Below are 16,897 nucleotides of genomic sequence, written 5' to 3' on the forward strand. Positions count from 1 at the left end.
TACGCTTAGTCGATGTGTTGTTAAACAGCAATCAGAAAAATGGCGTATTTCTGATTTGTCACTGGTCATGAGAAAATGACGGTTAGATTTGAACATGAAATGTAATTGTATCTGTGTGGTGTTTTTGGACAGTTAGTTCGCAAAACATTTAGCAAGGCGAGCTAACAGTACAAAACAGCAATGGGCTTACCTGAGGATGAGATACACATGGAGCTCAAACCTCTCATTAGTGTAAGATCAGAACAGAGCTTTGTGGAGGTGCTGTCCAGACTAAAAGGTAAAGTCTCCTTTGTACGTATAAACTAATTATCATGATGAATTATTTTTACTTTAATTCACATAAATGTGTGTTTAGCTAACTCGCAGTGTTCCATACACTGAATGTATTACTGTGACTGTGTGAATGTAAGTGACACTGACTCATCCCTAAACACACATCGAATAATGTATGTATTGTTTTATTTAGGAATGTGAATAATATTAAACATCAAAGTATGGAACACTAAAGCATGAAACTAACATGCTACACTTATTATGTTTACATTTTTGGCATTTAGCAGACGTTTTTATACAAAGTGACAGTATACAGTCTGGCTCAAGGGTCCAACAGTGACAATCTGGCAGTGGTGGGGCTTGAACCAGCGACCTTTTGATTACTAGTCCAGTACCTTAACCGCTAAGCTACCACTGACCTGTTAGTTATTAAACATTGCATAAAAAATGTTTTTGTATAATTTCATTTTTTAAAACAGTGTACAGTTTCATTTCGTTTTATTGTTTTTTTATTTATTTTAGGATTTAGTAATTTGTTATTTTTTTATTTAGGTCTCCCCCATTAGACTAATGTATTTTTATTCTGACTGATGTTTTTAGCTTGTAAAATAAATGTCATATAATCAACTGTGATACTGCTAACGTTAGACTTAGTTATACTGTACTGTAGTTAACATTTAATCGTTTTAGTTTATTTAACACATTTTATCTGGTTTTGTGTTTAAGTTTAGAATGAAAACTTTATTTTTAACATTTTCTTATTAGTTTTTACACAGTTTGTTCACATTTTATTTAATCAGTTCAAATAGCAAAGGGTAGACTTTAATTGAGTACTACTGTAGACATATCTCAAGGATAATTCAATCAACAAGGATGCACCTGACCACAGTTTCTGAATAATAATTTCAGATGTGAGCCGCTCAGGTGGCGCAGTGGTAAAGTACTCTAGCTCACCAGAGTTGGGGTTTCGAATACATCGTATCGAATCTCGGCTCTGCCTTTCCGACTAGGCTGGGCGGCTGTATGAACAACGATTGGCTGTTGTTTAGGGATTAGAGGGTAAGAAAGTCGGATCATAGGTCCTCATAACTGGTGCGACTGCGGCCCCTGCTGGCTGACTGATGGCGCCTGCACAGGAATAATGCTGATGGGGGTGTGGCCCTCCATGCACAGTGCCCGTCAAGTGTATGAACTCGACTCGTGCAGTCTGTACTGACTGTCCGTACCGGAGGGGGCGCAAGTCAGTTGAGAGGCGTCCTCAGTCAGCGGTGAAGGGTCGAATCAGTATAGAGGACGCAATCAGGGTAATTGGACATAACTAGACTGGGGGATTAAAAGATAATAATAATAATAATTTCAGATGTGTTATCGACCAGCCAGGCACCCACACAAGGCATGATTGGCTATGCCTGTAAGAAAAGGAAAGGGTTCTTTCCACTGGCGAGTTTAGCATGTCTCTGTACAGAATGCAGCTTTCTCTGAGACTCCTTTGCAGGCAGGTACACAGCTGTGACCTGCAAAGGGACAGGTGATAGTCTCAGCCAGTGCGGGAAGTGGTGCTAGTGGCATGATTCCACCAGAAGGGAATTGCATTAGGCATATTTGAAGAATAATAGACTACATGTACACATCTAGGGAAATGGAGTTAGATTAGAATATGCATTTATAATTTTCATAATTTAATTTGTAGCATTTTAATTACATTTAAATATTTTTGTATACATTTTTTATGACTTAATTTTCTAAACATTAGAAATTACTTTTATTGGAATGTTAGGGGTTAATGTGTATGTATTATGAAGTTTATTATACATTATTTTCTGCCTAATTACAAAACTAAAGCTTTGTTTATGTAGTTTATGTCTAGAAGAGGGTTTAGAAAGGTAATGAAGAGAAATGACTTTAATTGCATAACTCAAACTCTATGTGGAAAGATCTTTTAGGGAAAAAGTCACTGGGAGACCAGAAGGATTTGGAGACATGCAAACAGGAACTTTACTGCCATGGGGTCCTGGCATACTGTTCCGCTGCACTAAAGTTTAATCCTGCCAAAATTGAAGGAAGTTACAGCTCAATTACACAGATGATTGACATTATCTGGTAGGTAGAGATATTTCTGTTTTCTTTTAACAGTATTGTTAAAAGTAGTGATTTTGAATTCACACATGTTTCTGCAGCACATGCTGTGTAGGTATTGGTTCTGTAAAGGACAGAGATGTGTTCCATCACCAGTTTCTTCCATCAGTAACAGAAAACATTTTGTTTTTTGCTCATCGTATCATGAACAGAGCAACATCGGTAAGACACACAAAATCTGCATATTTTCCTTATTTTTTAATCTTATGTTTGAGTCGAATGCTATAATAGAGCACTGTACATCTCTGTAAATCTCCCAACAGGATAAAGGGAAAACAGAGATGATTCGTCTCTTTAAGAAAGCCTTTGATTCTCTCAGCTGGCTTCTGAGAGCATACACTCATTTAATAATCAGTGGTAAAGCTTTATCTATCTAATTACAGTTCATAACCAAGAATGGTTTTGTAGTTGCTGAAAGTGTGCAGTATAGCTGTATAATGTGATGCATGGGGGGGAATGAACGTCCTGTCTTCTCTTCACAGTCCTTCAGTCTAAGCATTATGAAAGTATACAGATGAGTGAGGATGATGAGATCTCTGCAGTTGTGCTAATGATGTGGTGCACTCTGTTTAGGACAAACAGGTACAACATTGTGCATTGGTTAAAAGGAGCAATAAGGGATGCTATCCATAAAAACTAATAAAAAAAAACAATAGTGGGACTGGGTGAAAAACCAAAGCCGTCATTTAAGATGAATTAATTTAAACATTATTCATTCATGTGTATGGTTGTATTTACTGTAAAAGTAAGTAAATGCTTCTTTTTCTGTTAATTCTTCAGTGCAGTTTTACCTAAGTTGGAGAATAAGGCGTTGAGCAATATCATGGATGATGTGGTGTATAAAATCTCAAGCAGCTCCAACCCTGTGACTGGCAGCACTGCTGTCAAAATTTTACTCCTGATGATAGAGCAGAACAGCCACTCCCTGCTGCTCCTTCATAAAAAATACAAAGGTAAAGCTTTGGCATAAAATTAGTTGGAAACATCACTTAGGTGTAATTTATGTTTTGCTGAAACAGGATTTGTCAGACTAGTCTACCCAGCCCTCCTCTGTCCACTGCCTGTGGTCCACTGCCTTGCGGATACTTCAATGTACTCATCTGGCTGTATAGAATTGGCCCTTATCAATTCACTAAGTCACTTATGCTTCATTCAAGTTGTGTACTATATGAGTCACTACCATCAGCCCAACATTTGATATACCCCTGGCCATCACATGCACAATTCTTACAAAATAAGCATTACTATGCACATTTTGAGCATGGTGCTAATGTTGGGATGTATGTGTTGGTCTGCAGGACTGGATGAGTTGGTGAGAAATGACTGGCATGGTAAGGGCTTTGATGCAGCTCTGGAGCAACTGATCGACCATCTGCAGTCTGAAGTACCTGAAACATGCTTTATGGTTTGTTTGCTGCACTATAAACTGCTGTGATCCAAATATCAGGCACCATAATAAAAGAATTACTTCTCCACCAGTTAGGTTACATTTGTAAGTACACTATATAGTCAGTACAGGGCAGTTTAGGAAACATCAGTGTTTCTATTCTATGTGCATCCAGATTTGCTAAGTTTTAAAGTTATACTTTTCTTTTTTGCTGAAGTGTTGCATGCATCATGTTATAAGGTTCTAATAGATTTAGTTTTTGCATCTTACAAATGTCTTGTTTGATCATGTGCTGTGTTAAAAATATTGTACATGCAGCCAGTTTAAACATTAAACATATTATTAATGCAACTGTGTAAATGAAAGAAAAAGGGTGTAATGAGTTCCTGTTTGGTAGGGTTTACTTAAGACACACACAAAAAAGGCACAATGGCTTTGACTTCTTTCAGACGTTAAAAAGATCAAGCTTTGGGGTGTTGCAGACTTGAAAATATGCAAAAGATTGATAGAAAATTGTCTAGGGTTTGATGATACCATTGTTATTCTTCTGTTTTAGATCTACGAGCTAATCTGCTAAATAAAAACGGACCCCACCCAATGTTGCATTGTACAATAAGAGCCAGTAATAAACTAACACTGAACAAATTAAAGATTTAAAATGTAAATTAAAATGGAAAATGTACAGTATATCAGTCTGTGGCAAGTTTTTTTACTGCAATTATTTGTTTATACTGATCTTTTACAGTACATATTCATTCAGGTCTAGAACTTACAGATCATTTGTGTTTTTGTATATTGACCTCCGTGGAATGCTGAACACAATTTTGTCAAAAAGAAAATCTATTGCTAAATGCTAACTGTAATTGTACACAGTGACAAAAATAATTGTAACTTTTTGTGTTTTGGATTTGGATTAGGCTGGGCACTCAAGTGAAGAGAGGGTTCGAGCAGCCTGTGTGATCCAGGCAGCCTGGAGAGCCCATCAGACTCGGTGCAGGATAAAGAAACTTCCCAGAGCTGTGAGTGCATTACAACGAAGCTTCAGGTGATTTATACTATATAATATACACTCACCGGGCACTTACGAACAGCATGCTAATACTGGGTAGGGACCACCTTTGCTCTCAGGACAAAGAATTCCACAATGTGGAGCAGTGGTAGCTCAGTGGTGAAGGTACTGGACTAGTGATCAGAAGGTTGCAGGTTTAAGCTTCACATCTGCCAAATTGTGATTGTATACAATCCAAACAATCACAATTGGAATTTGCTTTAAATAAAAGTGTCTGCTAAATGCGATAAATGTAGATGAAGTCTATGTTGACACGACTGCATTTAAATGATGCTTGACTGGTACTAGAGGGGCCCAGTGCATGCCCAATGCAGGTTAGTTTAATGGATCATTACATGTTTGATGCTGTCCAGTTTTAGTTAGCCTGGACACACTGTAGCCTTTATTTTCTGTTGTTGAGTTAAACCTGATGTGGTCCTCTGCCATGTAGCGCATTTGCTTCGGGATTGTATGTGTTGTTTATACTAAAATGCCTTTCTGCTCACCTCAGTTGTGAAGAGTGGATATTTAAGCTTTTCTGTCAGTCTTGCCCTGGCCATTTATCTCACTTCTGTCATCAACAAATAGTTAATGCCAGCAGAACTGAGAATCATTGGGGTTTTTTTTTGTTTGTTTTTGGCACAATTCTGTATAAAATATGGAGACTGCTGTGCATAAAAATCCCAGCAAACCAGCAGTTTTAGAAAATACTCAAACCAGCCAGTGGTTGGTACAAACAACAGTGACATGAATGAAATGACTTATTTTTATTTGAAGCTCTTAACTCCTAACAGTGAATCAGACACACTGTGAGCCTGACCAGGATAAATAGTGACATGTATTGACATGTATGGATCTGTGCGTGCAGAGAAAAGAGACGACGGCAGCAGGAAGACACAGAGAAACGTTGTGCGGAAGAAGAACTGCGTCATCAAGTATGTTTGCGCAGACAGCGAGCCATTCGGCAGTTTCGCCAGCGCCAGCTCCATCTGATGGAAATTCTGCCTGCAGGTACCAAAGACAAAATGATTCTGCAATAATTCATGAACATAAAAATTAAAACCCCTAAACCCCTAAAAGGCAACAAACACATTTTTTTGTTGTATTGTATAATAAATACTCATACCATTGGGGGGGAAAAAGGAATCCTATACTTATTCTAATATTTATTAATAAAAGGTAAGTTGCACAAGGGTTTGGCACCTTTTGGATGAAGATAAAGGGGTTAGTAAAAGAAATAAATGAGTAATTGCTGTAGGTACTCAGCTTTTTCACCTAACAGAGCAAATGTGGGACCTACTTTTCAAAGATGGAATGTTAATAATGGCCTGTAACCCAATACAGAAAACAAATGAGGATAGCTATCTACCACTTTCAGTTTACAGCGACATGGTGGAGATTGTGTTATTAGATATACAAAATCATAAAATGATCACATGTCAAAATAGCTAAAAGTGACTAAAGCTCAAATGGTAAAATTTGATCAAAGCAACATTCATTGGTTTGTAATTACAATGGTTTGTAACTGAGCGAGTGCTGATCTTCTGGAAACTGAGAGTTGGGGATGCTTACCTGGCACATTGTTTAATACAGTAACCCCTACCATGAAGAGTTAAGCTCTCGTGTTGGAATCTCAGTGGTTCTACTGACCTGGCCGGGCATCCGACAGTCACAATTTGCCATGCCTAAGGGTGGGAGGTTTCCAGGGTTTCCTCTGCTGTCTCATCAAGGCACCTGCCCTAGTGGTGGAAGATTTACAGAAATGTCTATGCCCTTCATGAGAGCTTAACTGCTAGCAGGTGAAAAGAGGCTGCCAATGACTCAATGCCTGATGGAAGGGGTACGTGATAGTCTGTGGTTCTTCTTGGCCAACACAGGGTGGTGCAAGCAACATGGGAAATGCAGTAGGGAATTGGACATGTTTAGATTGGGAGAAAAAAAGTATCTGCATTATTGGAGAGCAGTCACACTTACAGTAACAACATAAAAATACTGCAATATTAACCAATCTCTGGTGCATGTAAACATGTGTATAGATAAGGGAAGTTTGTTCATTAATCTTATTAATTAATATTCTTAAACACAGAGAACAGGAAAGCTGAGGAACACTAAATTAAAGTATGTTATTCCTAATATGCTACCTAATAAGCTTTGTGAGGGTAAAATGCAAGTGGTTCACAATGATGTTGCAAAGCATCCAAAAAATAATCTTCTTCATTTAAATCACTGGGGAATTTCTATGTCCCACATTTAATATGTTCTCTGCATTACTCATGACTTAACTGTAGAAGTGACTGTAAAAGCATTTTCAGTTACAATTAATTAATTAATTAATTATTGCTATTGATTACCTTTAGGTGTATTGTGCAAACCAAATTATTAAATGGATTGTAATAACAAGTCAGAGTGTGTGTGTGTGTATTGTAGACCAGTTGGCGAGGTTCCTGGGAGAACTGGAGAACAGAGCAGCTCTACTGATCCAGAGAGTGTGGCGAGGGTACAGGGAGAGACAGCGTTTCCAGCAGAGCAGATATGAACTTAAACGGCACAAAGCTGCAGTCACCCTGCAGAGAGCTGTAGGTGCTTTACACAACCAATTACACACTTACACACGCTGAATAAACATGATCCGATTCTGGAAAAGACAAACCTCACACTTCACACAAATCTCCACTCAGCAAATACTGTTTGAGCCAGATTAGTCTTGAGTACGTGTCAAATTTTAATTCAAAAAACATTCTATGTACTAATCACATTTAGATTGACTTACACTTGTCAGTTATTGTTGTTCAACAATAAATACTATTAAGCCACATGCACCAAGTCAGCTGTCTGAGCTGTAGCCCTATATGCCAAGGACTCTATCCGAGGGGTAGTCCAATTTTTCACATTTAAGGGATTCTAATGCAAAGGTTTGAACACCTCTGGTCAAATTCCATGTTTTGGTGATTTTCTCATAAAAACAAAAAAGTAACATCCTGTACATGTAGAGGATCAATGTAGATATGAATGTTTTTTTTTTTCAAGGCGCTCAGGTGTTGCAATGGTCTGTTACCTCAGCCCACCACCGTTGAGACTGGGGTTCAAATCTCAGCAGTGCTATTGGCTGGCTGGGCTGTCTACACAGACATTAGAGGCTGTGTCTGGGTGGTGGCCAAAGGCCCTGTAATGGAATGGCGCCTTTTCCAGGGTATTGCTGCCTTGCACTCAGTGTTTACTGGTGGAATTAGACCTGCAGCAACCCTGACCAGGATAAGGCGGTTGCAATTTAGTGCGGAATTTTTATTTTTTGCCAAAAGTAACATTTATATTAAAAACTAAACATCATCGTAATCAAAACAACATAGTAAATTTTCAATCACAAAATTATCTTTATAGAATATCTTTTATAAGAACTAGTTTTAAAATAATGTTTCTGATATTGAAAAACCTAAAAAACATCTCTACCCTTATTAAGCCAGCAGAATATATTAGAAACAACCTCATGTTTTTGGCCATCCAGTAACAGACAGCCAGATTGCTTGAAATGACAACCACCATAATTTTTTTACTTGACATTTATTTGACACCCCAAATGTTGTTGATAGTACTTACTTAATATGTAATGTTTAGTATACAAGTGCAATTTCATTGTTGAAACAATTCTCATTTAGTAATAGTGACATAACATTTCAAAATAACTGTTATCTAAATAATGTAAGGAAAAAAACAGCTTTTTTATGAAAAGCTGGACGCACAAACTAACTAACATGGCTAGTGCCCCAAATATGGATTCCTCTTAAACAATATTCATACCACATCTCTGCTGTTTTCTGGTTTATATAACGCTTTCATAAATCTGGCCGTACTGTATGTCTGAGTATATTGCTACACCACCTCAGCAACGACATTATAAACTGGCAATACTCTACTCCTATTACTCTGGTATACCCTATTTTAACCCATGTGATATTGTTGTTTAGGTTCTGAAGTTCCTAAAGAGACTGAGATCTCAGCGGAATGCTTTATCCCCATGGAAAGGCCCCAGAGGCCTGACAGACAGCAGGAGAATGGAACTAAGGAGACAAATAGAGCACTACATTTCCCTTTACCCTGTGAGTCAACACACAGAACATCACATTACATACAGCCAGTGTTTGTTTAGGACAATTATTTAGCCACATTTGGCATTCAGCTGCTTTAATCCTGCTACACTTAAAGGGAGACATTGTAATTCTTTATTCTTTGTAATTCCTGACAATAGCACATCACATAATCAGTGTATTGCTTTGTATTGATGGATTTGTGCTTGTTTCATTAATACTCTATAGTCAACGGTCTTATTAACAATCCTGGTTATTTTTTATTGTTGTGTTTTTCAGTCCTCAGTGGTATCATTAGAGGGAACTGTAGAGCTTCATGAGAAAGCTCAGAGCATGCTGCACCAGCACCAGTTTACCAGAGCTTCAGATCGGGCTCAGGAGCAGCACAGGCTGGCCCTTGTCGCTCAGATCAACACAGACCTGGAGCTGCTGATGAGTATGGACTTTCCTTAATCTGGAGACAAATACTGTTCCTTACACACTTGAGCAAAACTACACAGGAAACGTATTTACCCATAAAATTTTACATCATAAAACTGCTGCAGTGCAGTGACATAGTAATTGTTCTCTGTCACTCTTCATCTGTTTAGCAACTTCAACTTATATATATAAAATGTATTCTAAATAAATAAAATTCTAAATTCACTTGTGGTCTCATACTTTTTGGCCCCTCACTGTGTATATTTAATTGGTATTCTGCAAATTTAAATGTAATCATAATCTGCAGTTCCCACCTAAAGTGCAATAGTTCTGAAGTTCCAGTTGACATAAACAGCAGCTGGACATTAATCGTATTGTGTCTTATATCTGTCTTTCAGATGCTCCCACTCTAAAAGACGCAGATAATGAAAACTCCTGCCTTTTCCTGAGCCGCTCTGCACCAGTGGCTATGCGTGCTCGCCAATCCCACAATGCCTTGCTCCAGAGTATGCACCTGCCCTGGTGGAAAAGACTTGGAGATGAATTCTCCAGCCCCGAATCACTTCCTCAAAAGGACTATGATGTGGAGTTTGAATCTTTGTATCTGGGTGGCAGTTAACTGTTAGCTGTTCTGGATAAGTTAGGATTTAAACCTTATACAGTATTTATTGCTGATTTGTATGTTTTTTTTTACTGGCCAGTAAATAAAGTAGCAGTCATTTTATAATGGAATGCTTTATATAATTAAGACATTTTGTAAAATGAAACAACCCCTACCCCTCCAGAATCTGTGATTTGTTAATTCACTTGAATATTTATTTAAGTAAAAAGGTGTAAGATCTTTGATGTTTTGGCTTACCACCTTGTTTGTATTTTATGAATTCAAAACAAAATTTAAATATGATGCCTGAGGGAACACACTGAATAAGCAGGTGAATTGGTAACATGTGAGGGTGTCATAGAAATAAAAGGAGGATCTAACAAAGGGTCAGTCTTTGCAAGCAAACTTAATCCATGGCCCTGAATTTTGAAAGATTTAAGAATTAGTTCAAAAACACCTTTGTTGATGCAAGATAGGATCTGATTTTACTAATACTGTCTTTATTCTGAAAAAAATCAGGAAACCTGGAGAAATCTCAGTCTGTGTAGGGCAATGCTGGAATCACTGTTGAATGTGCATGACTTTCAAGCCCCATGGGCTTAGAAGTGCTTCAGAAAAATGCCTGCCTGCAGTCCAGACCTGTCTATTTGAAAATGAATTTAGAAGGGGAGAATCTACTGTTGAGCAGCTTAAGTTTTGTATCCAGCTAGTACTGGCAAAAAATCCACCTGCAAAACTGCAACAATTAGTGTCCTTAAATCCATCTATTCAAAAGTGTAAATAATGCTAAATAATAATAATAAAGTTCACACTACACGACTTTCCAAGTCGTCAGATCGCTGTACAGTTCACACTACACAACTGGATCTCTTTCAATCTGGAGTCTTTTAAGTCGTTGTGTATTTCAAACTACACGACTGATCGGCGATAGAGGGTCACAAAGTACACCATCTAACAGCAGGAGGAATCGCAGGCGAGTCTGTCTGGTCTCCCGAACTACGTTTAGTCACGAAAACACACGCGAGAAGTGACAAGAGGTTTAATGATACCATGTCCAAAAATGCACGTCAACAATAAGCGTGCGATCAAAGTTGTTTGTGTGCTGATGTGTAGCGTAAAATCAAATAGGAAAAATAAATGAATCTGAGTGGATTGAGCTATGCGACCAGTTCTGTAGTGAGTTGGGGAGAGTTAAAAATTTTTGCAATGCAGCGTTGGTATTATAGTTTGGTGTGGACGATAAGGACACAGACACTACAAAGCTTGTGTGTGTGCCAATGTATTGTGAAACTATATAATGCCCCTATCCCACGTTTTTACAACTCCTCCCCCGGGTTTCCAAACCCTGTATTTTGCGTTCTCATTGGCTGTAGTTTGACATAGCACTCGCTGCCACTTGCAACCTGCTTGCAATGCCATTCACGTTACATGATTTTGAGTCGACGACTGGTTCAGACATTTAACATGCTAGATATTTTTCTCGAGTCTGCGAGCGCTTGGCAAGCTGCTCGTATCGAGCCATTTAACAGTTCACACATAGTGATTGAGAGCCGAATTTCGATCCCAGAGCGAACGCCGAGTTGCTTCCGAGCTGCCACATCTGGCGGCGACCAGTCGTGAGCGAAAATCTGGGCCAAAATCGTGTAGTGTGTACTAGGCATAATGGACAAGGTGATGTAACACAGTGGGAAACATGCATCTGTCAAACTTTAAATTGTATGAGCTACAACAGCAGAAGACTACATCCGGATCTCAGGCTACAGTGGGCACAGGCTCACTGAAACTGTACAGTATAATACTGGAAAAAAACATGCAGTTGGTTGGGTCATAAATTGCATGAAATCTGAGACCCAACCTGTCTTGTGTCAGGAGTTCAAGCTGCTGATGGTTGTGTTTCATTGGAACACATGCTCAATACTACTTAAGCATTGTTTGAATTTCACAGCCCAACTGAGTATTGTTGTGCATGTGCATTCCTTGCATCATGTCATTAAGCACAGGTCACCTCAAGTTGGTTCAAGTCTCTAAATCTAATGCTAGGAACCCTAAGTGACTTTAACACACGGTTACCAGACTACATCAATTAGTCTTAGCAAGCTAAGTGCTACACGCACAGGTTGCTCTTATACAACCCCAAATCAGAAAAAGTTGTGACAGTATGGAAAATGCAAATAAAATAAAAACAGTGTTCCTTACATTTACTTTGACTTTTATTTGATTGCAGACAGGATGAACCTGAGATATTTCATGTTTTATCTGCTCAACTCACATTCCAAAAAAAGTTGGGACAGGGGCAATTTAGGCCTAGTAATGAGTTGAAAAAACTAAATAATGATGCGATTCCAAACAGGTGATGTCAACAGGTGATTGTAATCATGGTTTGGTACAAAAGCAGCATCCAGGAAAGGCTGAGTCTTTGATAAGCAAAGATGATCAGATGATCTCCAGTTTGTCAACAAATGTGTGAGAAAATGATAAAAATGTTTATAACCAATGAACCTCAAAGAAAGATTGGAAGGGATTTGCATATTTCTTCCTCTACAGTGCATAATATCAATGAATGATTAAAAGAATCAGCAGAAATTTCAGTGTGTAAAGGCGCAAGATTAAGCTGAACACCTGTGATCTTCGATCCCTCAGACGGCACTGCATCAAGAACCACCACTTAACAATAGCTGATATAACCACATGGGTGAGGGATTATTATGGCAAACCTTTATCAAGCACTATAATACAGAGTTACATGCACAAATGCCACTTAAAACTTTACAGAAAAGAAGCCCTATGTTAACCATGTCCAGAAGCGGCGTCAACTTCTCGGGGCTCAGAGGCATCTAGGATGGACCATCACACAGTGGAAATGTATATTGTGGTCAGATGAATCAGCATTCCAGTTCTTTTTTTGGAAAAAATGAAAGCCATGTGCTCCAGAGCAGAGACGAAAAGGACCATCCAGACTGTTATCAGCAACAAGTCCAAAAGCCAGGGTCTGTCATGGTATGGAGCTGTGTCAGTGCCCTTGGCAAAGGTCATTTACACTTCTGTGATGGCAGCATTAATGCAGAAAAGTACATTGAGATCTTAGAGCAACATATGCTGCCTTCAAGACGTCATCTTTTCCAGGGACGTTCATGCATTTTTCAACAAGACAATGACCACATGCTGCACACATTACAAAGGCATGGCTGCAGAAGAAGAGGGTACGGGTACTGGACTGGCCTGCCTGCAGTCCTGACCTGTCCCCAGTAGAGAATTTTGAAAGGAAAAATGCGACAACGAGGACCCCGTACTGTTGCACATCTTAAGATGTGTTTGCAGGAAGAATGGGACAAAATAAAAGCTGAAACGCTAAATCACTTGGTCTCCTCGGTGCCCAAATGTCTTTTAAGTGTGGTGAAAAGGAATAGCAACATTACAAAGTGGTAATTTTTTTTGGAATGTGTTGCAGGTCTGAAATGCAGGAATGGATGTTTATTAATAAATAAGTCAAAGTAAATGTAAAAAACTATGTTTTTTTTTATTATTTGCTTTTTCCATGCCGTCCCAACTTTTTCTGATTTTGGGTTGTAAATAAGTATAATTTTTACCAGATCATCAAATTATTGCATGATTTTATTCTATTCTTACTCGTAATGCAACAAAAATAATCATTCTGTTTTCAAATGTACTTTATTATTTTACGTAAGCTTGGACTTGTGGTCTGCGTCCCAGTGGTTGAAAATCTCATAGCAATGTCTGGAAAATTTATCATGTCCTTTTGGTACTTAAGCCTGTAAATGATCATAGGTGTATAGCCGAAAGAAAAAGGTTTTAAGATTATTCCAAATTTTTATTGTTTTTATTGTATTTTTTAAATATTAAACAACAAAATATATGATTTACTGAGGATTTCAAAATGGAGGGAGTTTAGTTATGCAACTCATTTTTGAGCCCAGTGTAATAATTTAGTGGGGAACATTTTAATAAAGTAAATGTCATTATAATGAGAGAGCATATCACATTAATTTTCATCTCTTTTCCTGTGTCTCTTTTCATCTCAGGTGTATAATTGAATCCTGGACCCTGGCTTCAACACTTATATGCTCAGGAGTGAGCATTTGTGTGTGTGTCTGTGTAAGTGAGTATGTGTGTCTGTCATGCCCGCAGTGCTACAGACACATGCCAGGGCCCTATTCACAGGGCGTCCGTCATTATTTCATTACACACATGTGAAAACAACAGAGTGGTCCACTCCACCAGCGTGATTAAAATAACATTTTCAAGAGAAGAGAAATATGATGGTGGTATAATTATCTCTTTATGCTGTGTTTTACAGCGCTGGATAAATAAGACCTGCTTTTTGAGAAATATGCATGTGAGTGAAGGACTAAAGTGGCAGGTAAATACATGAACACTGAATTCTAAAGATCTGGCATGCTAGAAAGCATTCTAATAGCCATAATGAAATAACTGCTTCAAATACCAATTACGCTGGAGTCTAATCACTGAATAAGTTTTATTTTAATCCACTGTTGAGATCAAACTATACATACACTGTATTTATAATGTGCAATTTGTTTCCTGTGGGTTTTTTGAAATTTATGACAAAATGTGTTGGCTCCAAAATATGCATACAAAAATTTATGATTAATTTATTAATCATTGGGACTTTTTTATGTATTATGTAAAAATGTCACAGACTTTTTGACATGGCCTCTAATAACTACTGTCTTGTTAGTTATTATGATTGACAAGACTTGGTGACTTTATTGGGCCACATAAATAGGGCAGGGTGGCATGGTGGCTAAGTGTGTAGCACTGTCGCCTCACAGCAAGAAGGTCCTGAGTTCGATCCCCAGGTGGGGAGGTCCGGGTCCTTTCTGTGTGGAGTTTGCATGTTCTCTCCGTGTCCGTGTGGGTTTTCTCCGGGTGCTTCTTGTGTAATGAGTAACTACCGTTTCTGTCATGAATGTAACCAAAGTGTAAAACATGACATTAAAATCCTAATAAACAAACAAACAAACATAATAGGGCTAGTTTTGCTTTGACATTTAGACTGAGCCACAGGCATTTGTATCAGATCAAGCTGCTTAGACTGTCACTAAGAGCCATTTCACATCAGCATCAGGTGCAAATATCTGTACAAGCAATTGTCTGTAAATAAATAGTAAAATAAATGTCACTTTGTCCAGCCATGGCCAGCTCATGCTGACAGTTCATTTGTCTTATTAGTCAACTACAAAAACCATCAAATATAGGTTTTTAAGAAATAAGCTGCTTAAGAAGCTGCTAAAAACACTGCCCACAATCAAGCAAGATTTACTTTGCCATGGGTTAATGCTGCTGTGCAAGAAAGAAGCTTCTGTTCCAGGTTCTGGACCTTCAAATCTTGGAAACATTGTTGATGATCACACAGATTTAAAAAAGGCCTTCTGGCTGAGAGTGGTTTGTGGTCAGATAAAACAAACTTGAGTTACTTGGCCAGTATTGCAATTGCTTGTATTTTGGTGAAGAAAAGTTTAATTAGTGGATTGAAGAAAGTTGACAGAACAATGATTACTTAAAATGTATTCATTTCTACAATTCTCTAATTTCTTACAGGTCAGTGACTTGCTTTTAGAATAATTTAATTGGGCTTAAAACTCAGGCTGTAAAATGTGCTACCCAAAGTCCTAATCATAACCCTTTTGGGAAAATGTGGACCATTCTTAAAAAATAGCAACAAATTTGGTCAAAGTTGGTCAAAGTGTCAATCAGAGTTGTACCTGATTGCAGCATGTTGATGTGTTTTTGATGTGTTACTGGACACACCATGAACACGACCAGAAAAAAAAACAGTTAGTGGAAATGAATGAATAATCAGTACTTTTATTGTTTGTCAAGCACAATTTGCAGTATTATTAACTATGCAGAATTAAATGTACACAGTAGCTTAGCTTAGATTGTACATTGAATTATATATTCATTGATGTACTTACACTAACATGCAACATTATTACAGTAATAAGCAGCATACACTGATTTTTTTTCTTGATTTATCGTTTAAGGTTAAACTTCCCACTGTATTTTACATTTAAATAAACAATTACCACTTAACTGGTAAAATTACAGCATTGACATAAAGGTCTAAATATTTGTTTGCTCCAATCCAGTCCTGAAGGTAAGGCTGTAGACAAGACCATTTTATCAAGTCCAAGACAAAGGCTGAATAAAAAGAGATCAATCAAGAATAAGACCACTTGAATATGAGCTTGTTTTGCAATTCCCAAAACCATAGGCATCAATATTAAGTTGACCTTCTTTACAGATATAACGGTTTTAACTCTTCTGACTTTCCACAAGATTTTGAAGTGTGTCTGTGGGAATTTGTCTATTCAATCAAAAGAGCATTTGTGCGTTCAGACACTAAAGTTGGACAAAAAGATCTGGCTCACAAGTAACATCTAAATGTATTCCAAGGTTGTTCAGTGGTCTTAAACTTTTAATGAAAATATATTTAGTCAAAGTATACAAATGTATTTTACAAAAACATGCACTAACCATTGTTGCACTATTGTCAAATTAACCAAAGTGTGTAAATTCTATAATATAATAAAATAGCACTTAATGGCTCAGATGTCACTTAACACCCAATAAAAGAGCACACTGCTTCACAGCTTTGTCAAGTGTTTAGTTTTTAACCAGACATACTAGTTTTTATCTTAGTTATCCAGATTTGATCAGGTCATACCACCGATGTGTATGTGTGTAGCTGACAGTCAGGTTTTGCCACTGCTGTTGCTGCATCTGTGTCAAAAGAACCATAAAGGACCTGTTTTCTAATCCAAATCCTGGTCTAAAAGGACATTCAGTAGTAAATCCATGTACATGAAATTGGTCCGTATTTTAATCCTTAACACAAAAATACCCAAAATATTGTAGCCCACTTTTAGTTTCTGACCATACGTGGTATTGCTATTTGTCTTAACAAA

General features: G+C 37.8%; 1 protein-coding gene across 1 annotated transcript; it reads left to right on the forward strand.

Annotated features, from left to right (window-relative positions):
* Nucleotides 1-46: 46 nt before the first annotated feature.
* Nucleotides 47-10,073, forward strand: LOC134316514 (IQ calmodulin-binding motif-containing protein 1-like). Its single transcript, XM_062996897.1, has 13 exons — nucleotides 47-277; nucleotides 2,208-2,373; nucleotides 2,451-2,571; nucleotides 2,673-2,766; nucleotides 2,892-2,991; nucleotides 3,190-3,362; nucleotides 3,708-3,814; nucleotides 4,714-4,841; nucleotides 5,713-5,855; nucleotides 7,272-7,420; nucleotides 8,807-8,938; nucleotides 9,206-9,362; nucleotides 9,745-10,073. The coding sequence occupies exons 1-13, from the start codon at nucleotides 181-183 to the stop codon at nucleotides 9,963-9,965; spliced, it is 1,788 nt and encodes a 595-aa protein (XP_062852967.1). The 5' UTR covers nucleotides 47-180; the 3' UTR covers nucleotides 9,966-10,073.
* The last annotated feature ends 6,824 nt before the right edge of the window (nucleotides 10,074-16,897 follow it).

This window comes from Trichomycterus rosablanca, chromosome 6 (assembly GCF_030014385.1).
Source record: "Trichomycterus rosablanca isolate fTriRos1 chromosome 6, fTriRos1.hap1, whole genome shotgun sequence".
In the NCBI taxonomy this organism is placed as follows: domain Eukaryota; kingdom Metazoa; phylum Chordata; class Actinopteri; order Siluriformes; family Trichomycteridae; genus Trichomycterus; species Trichomycterus rosablanca.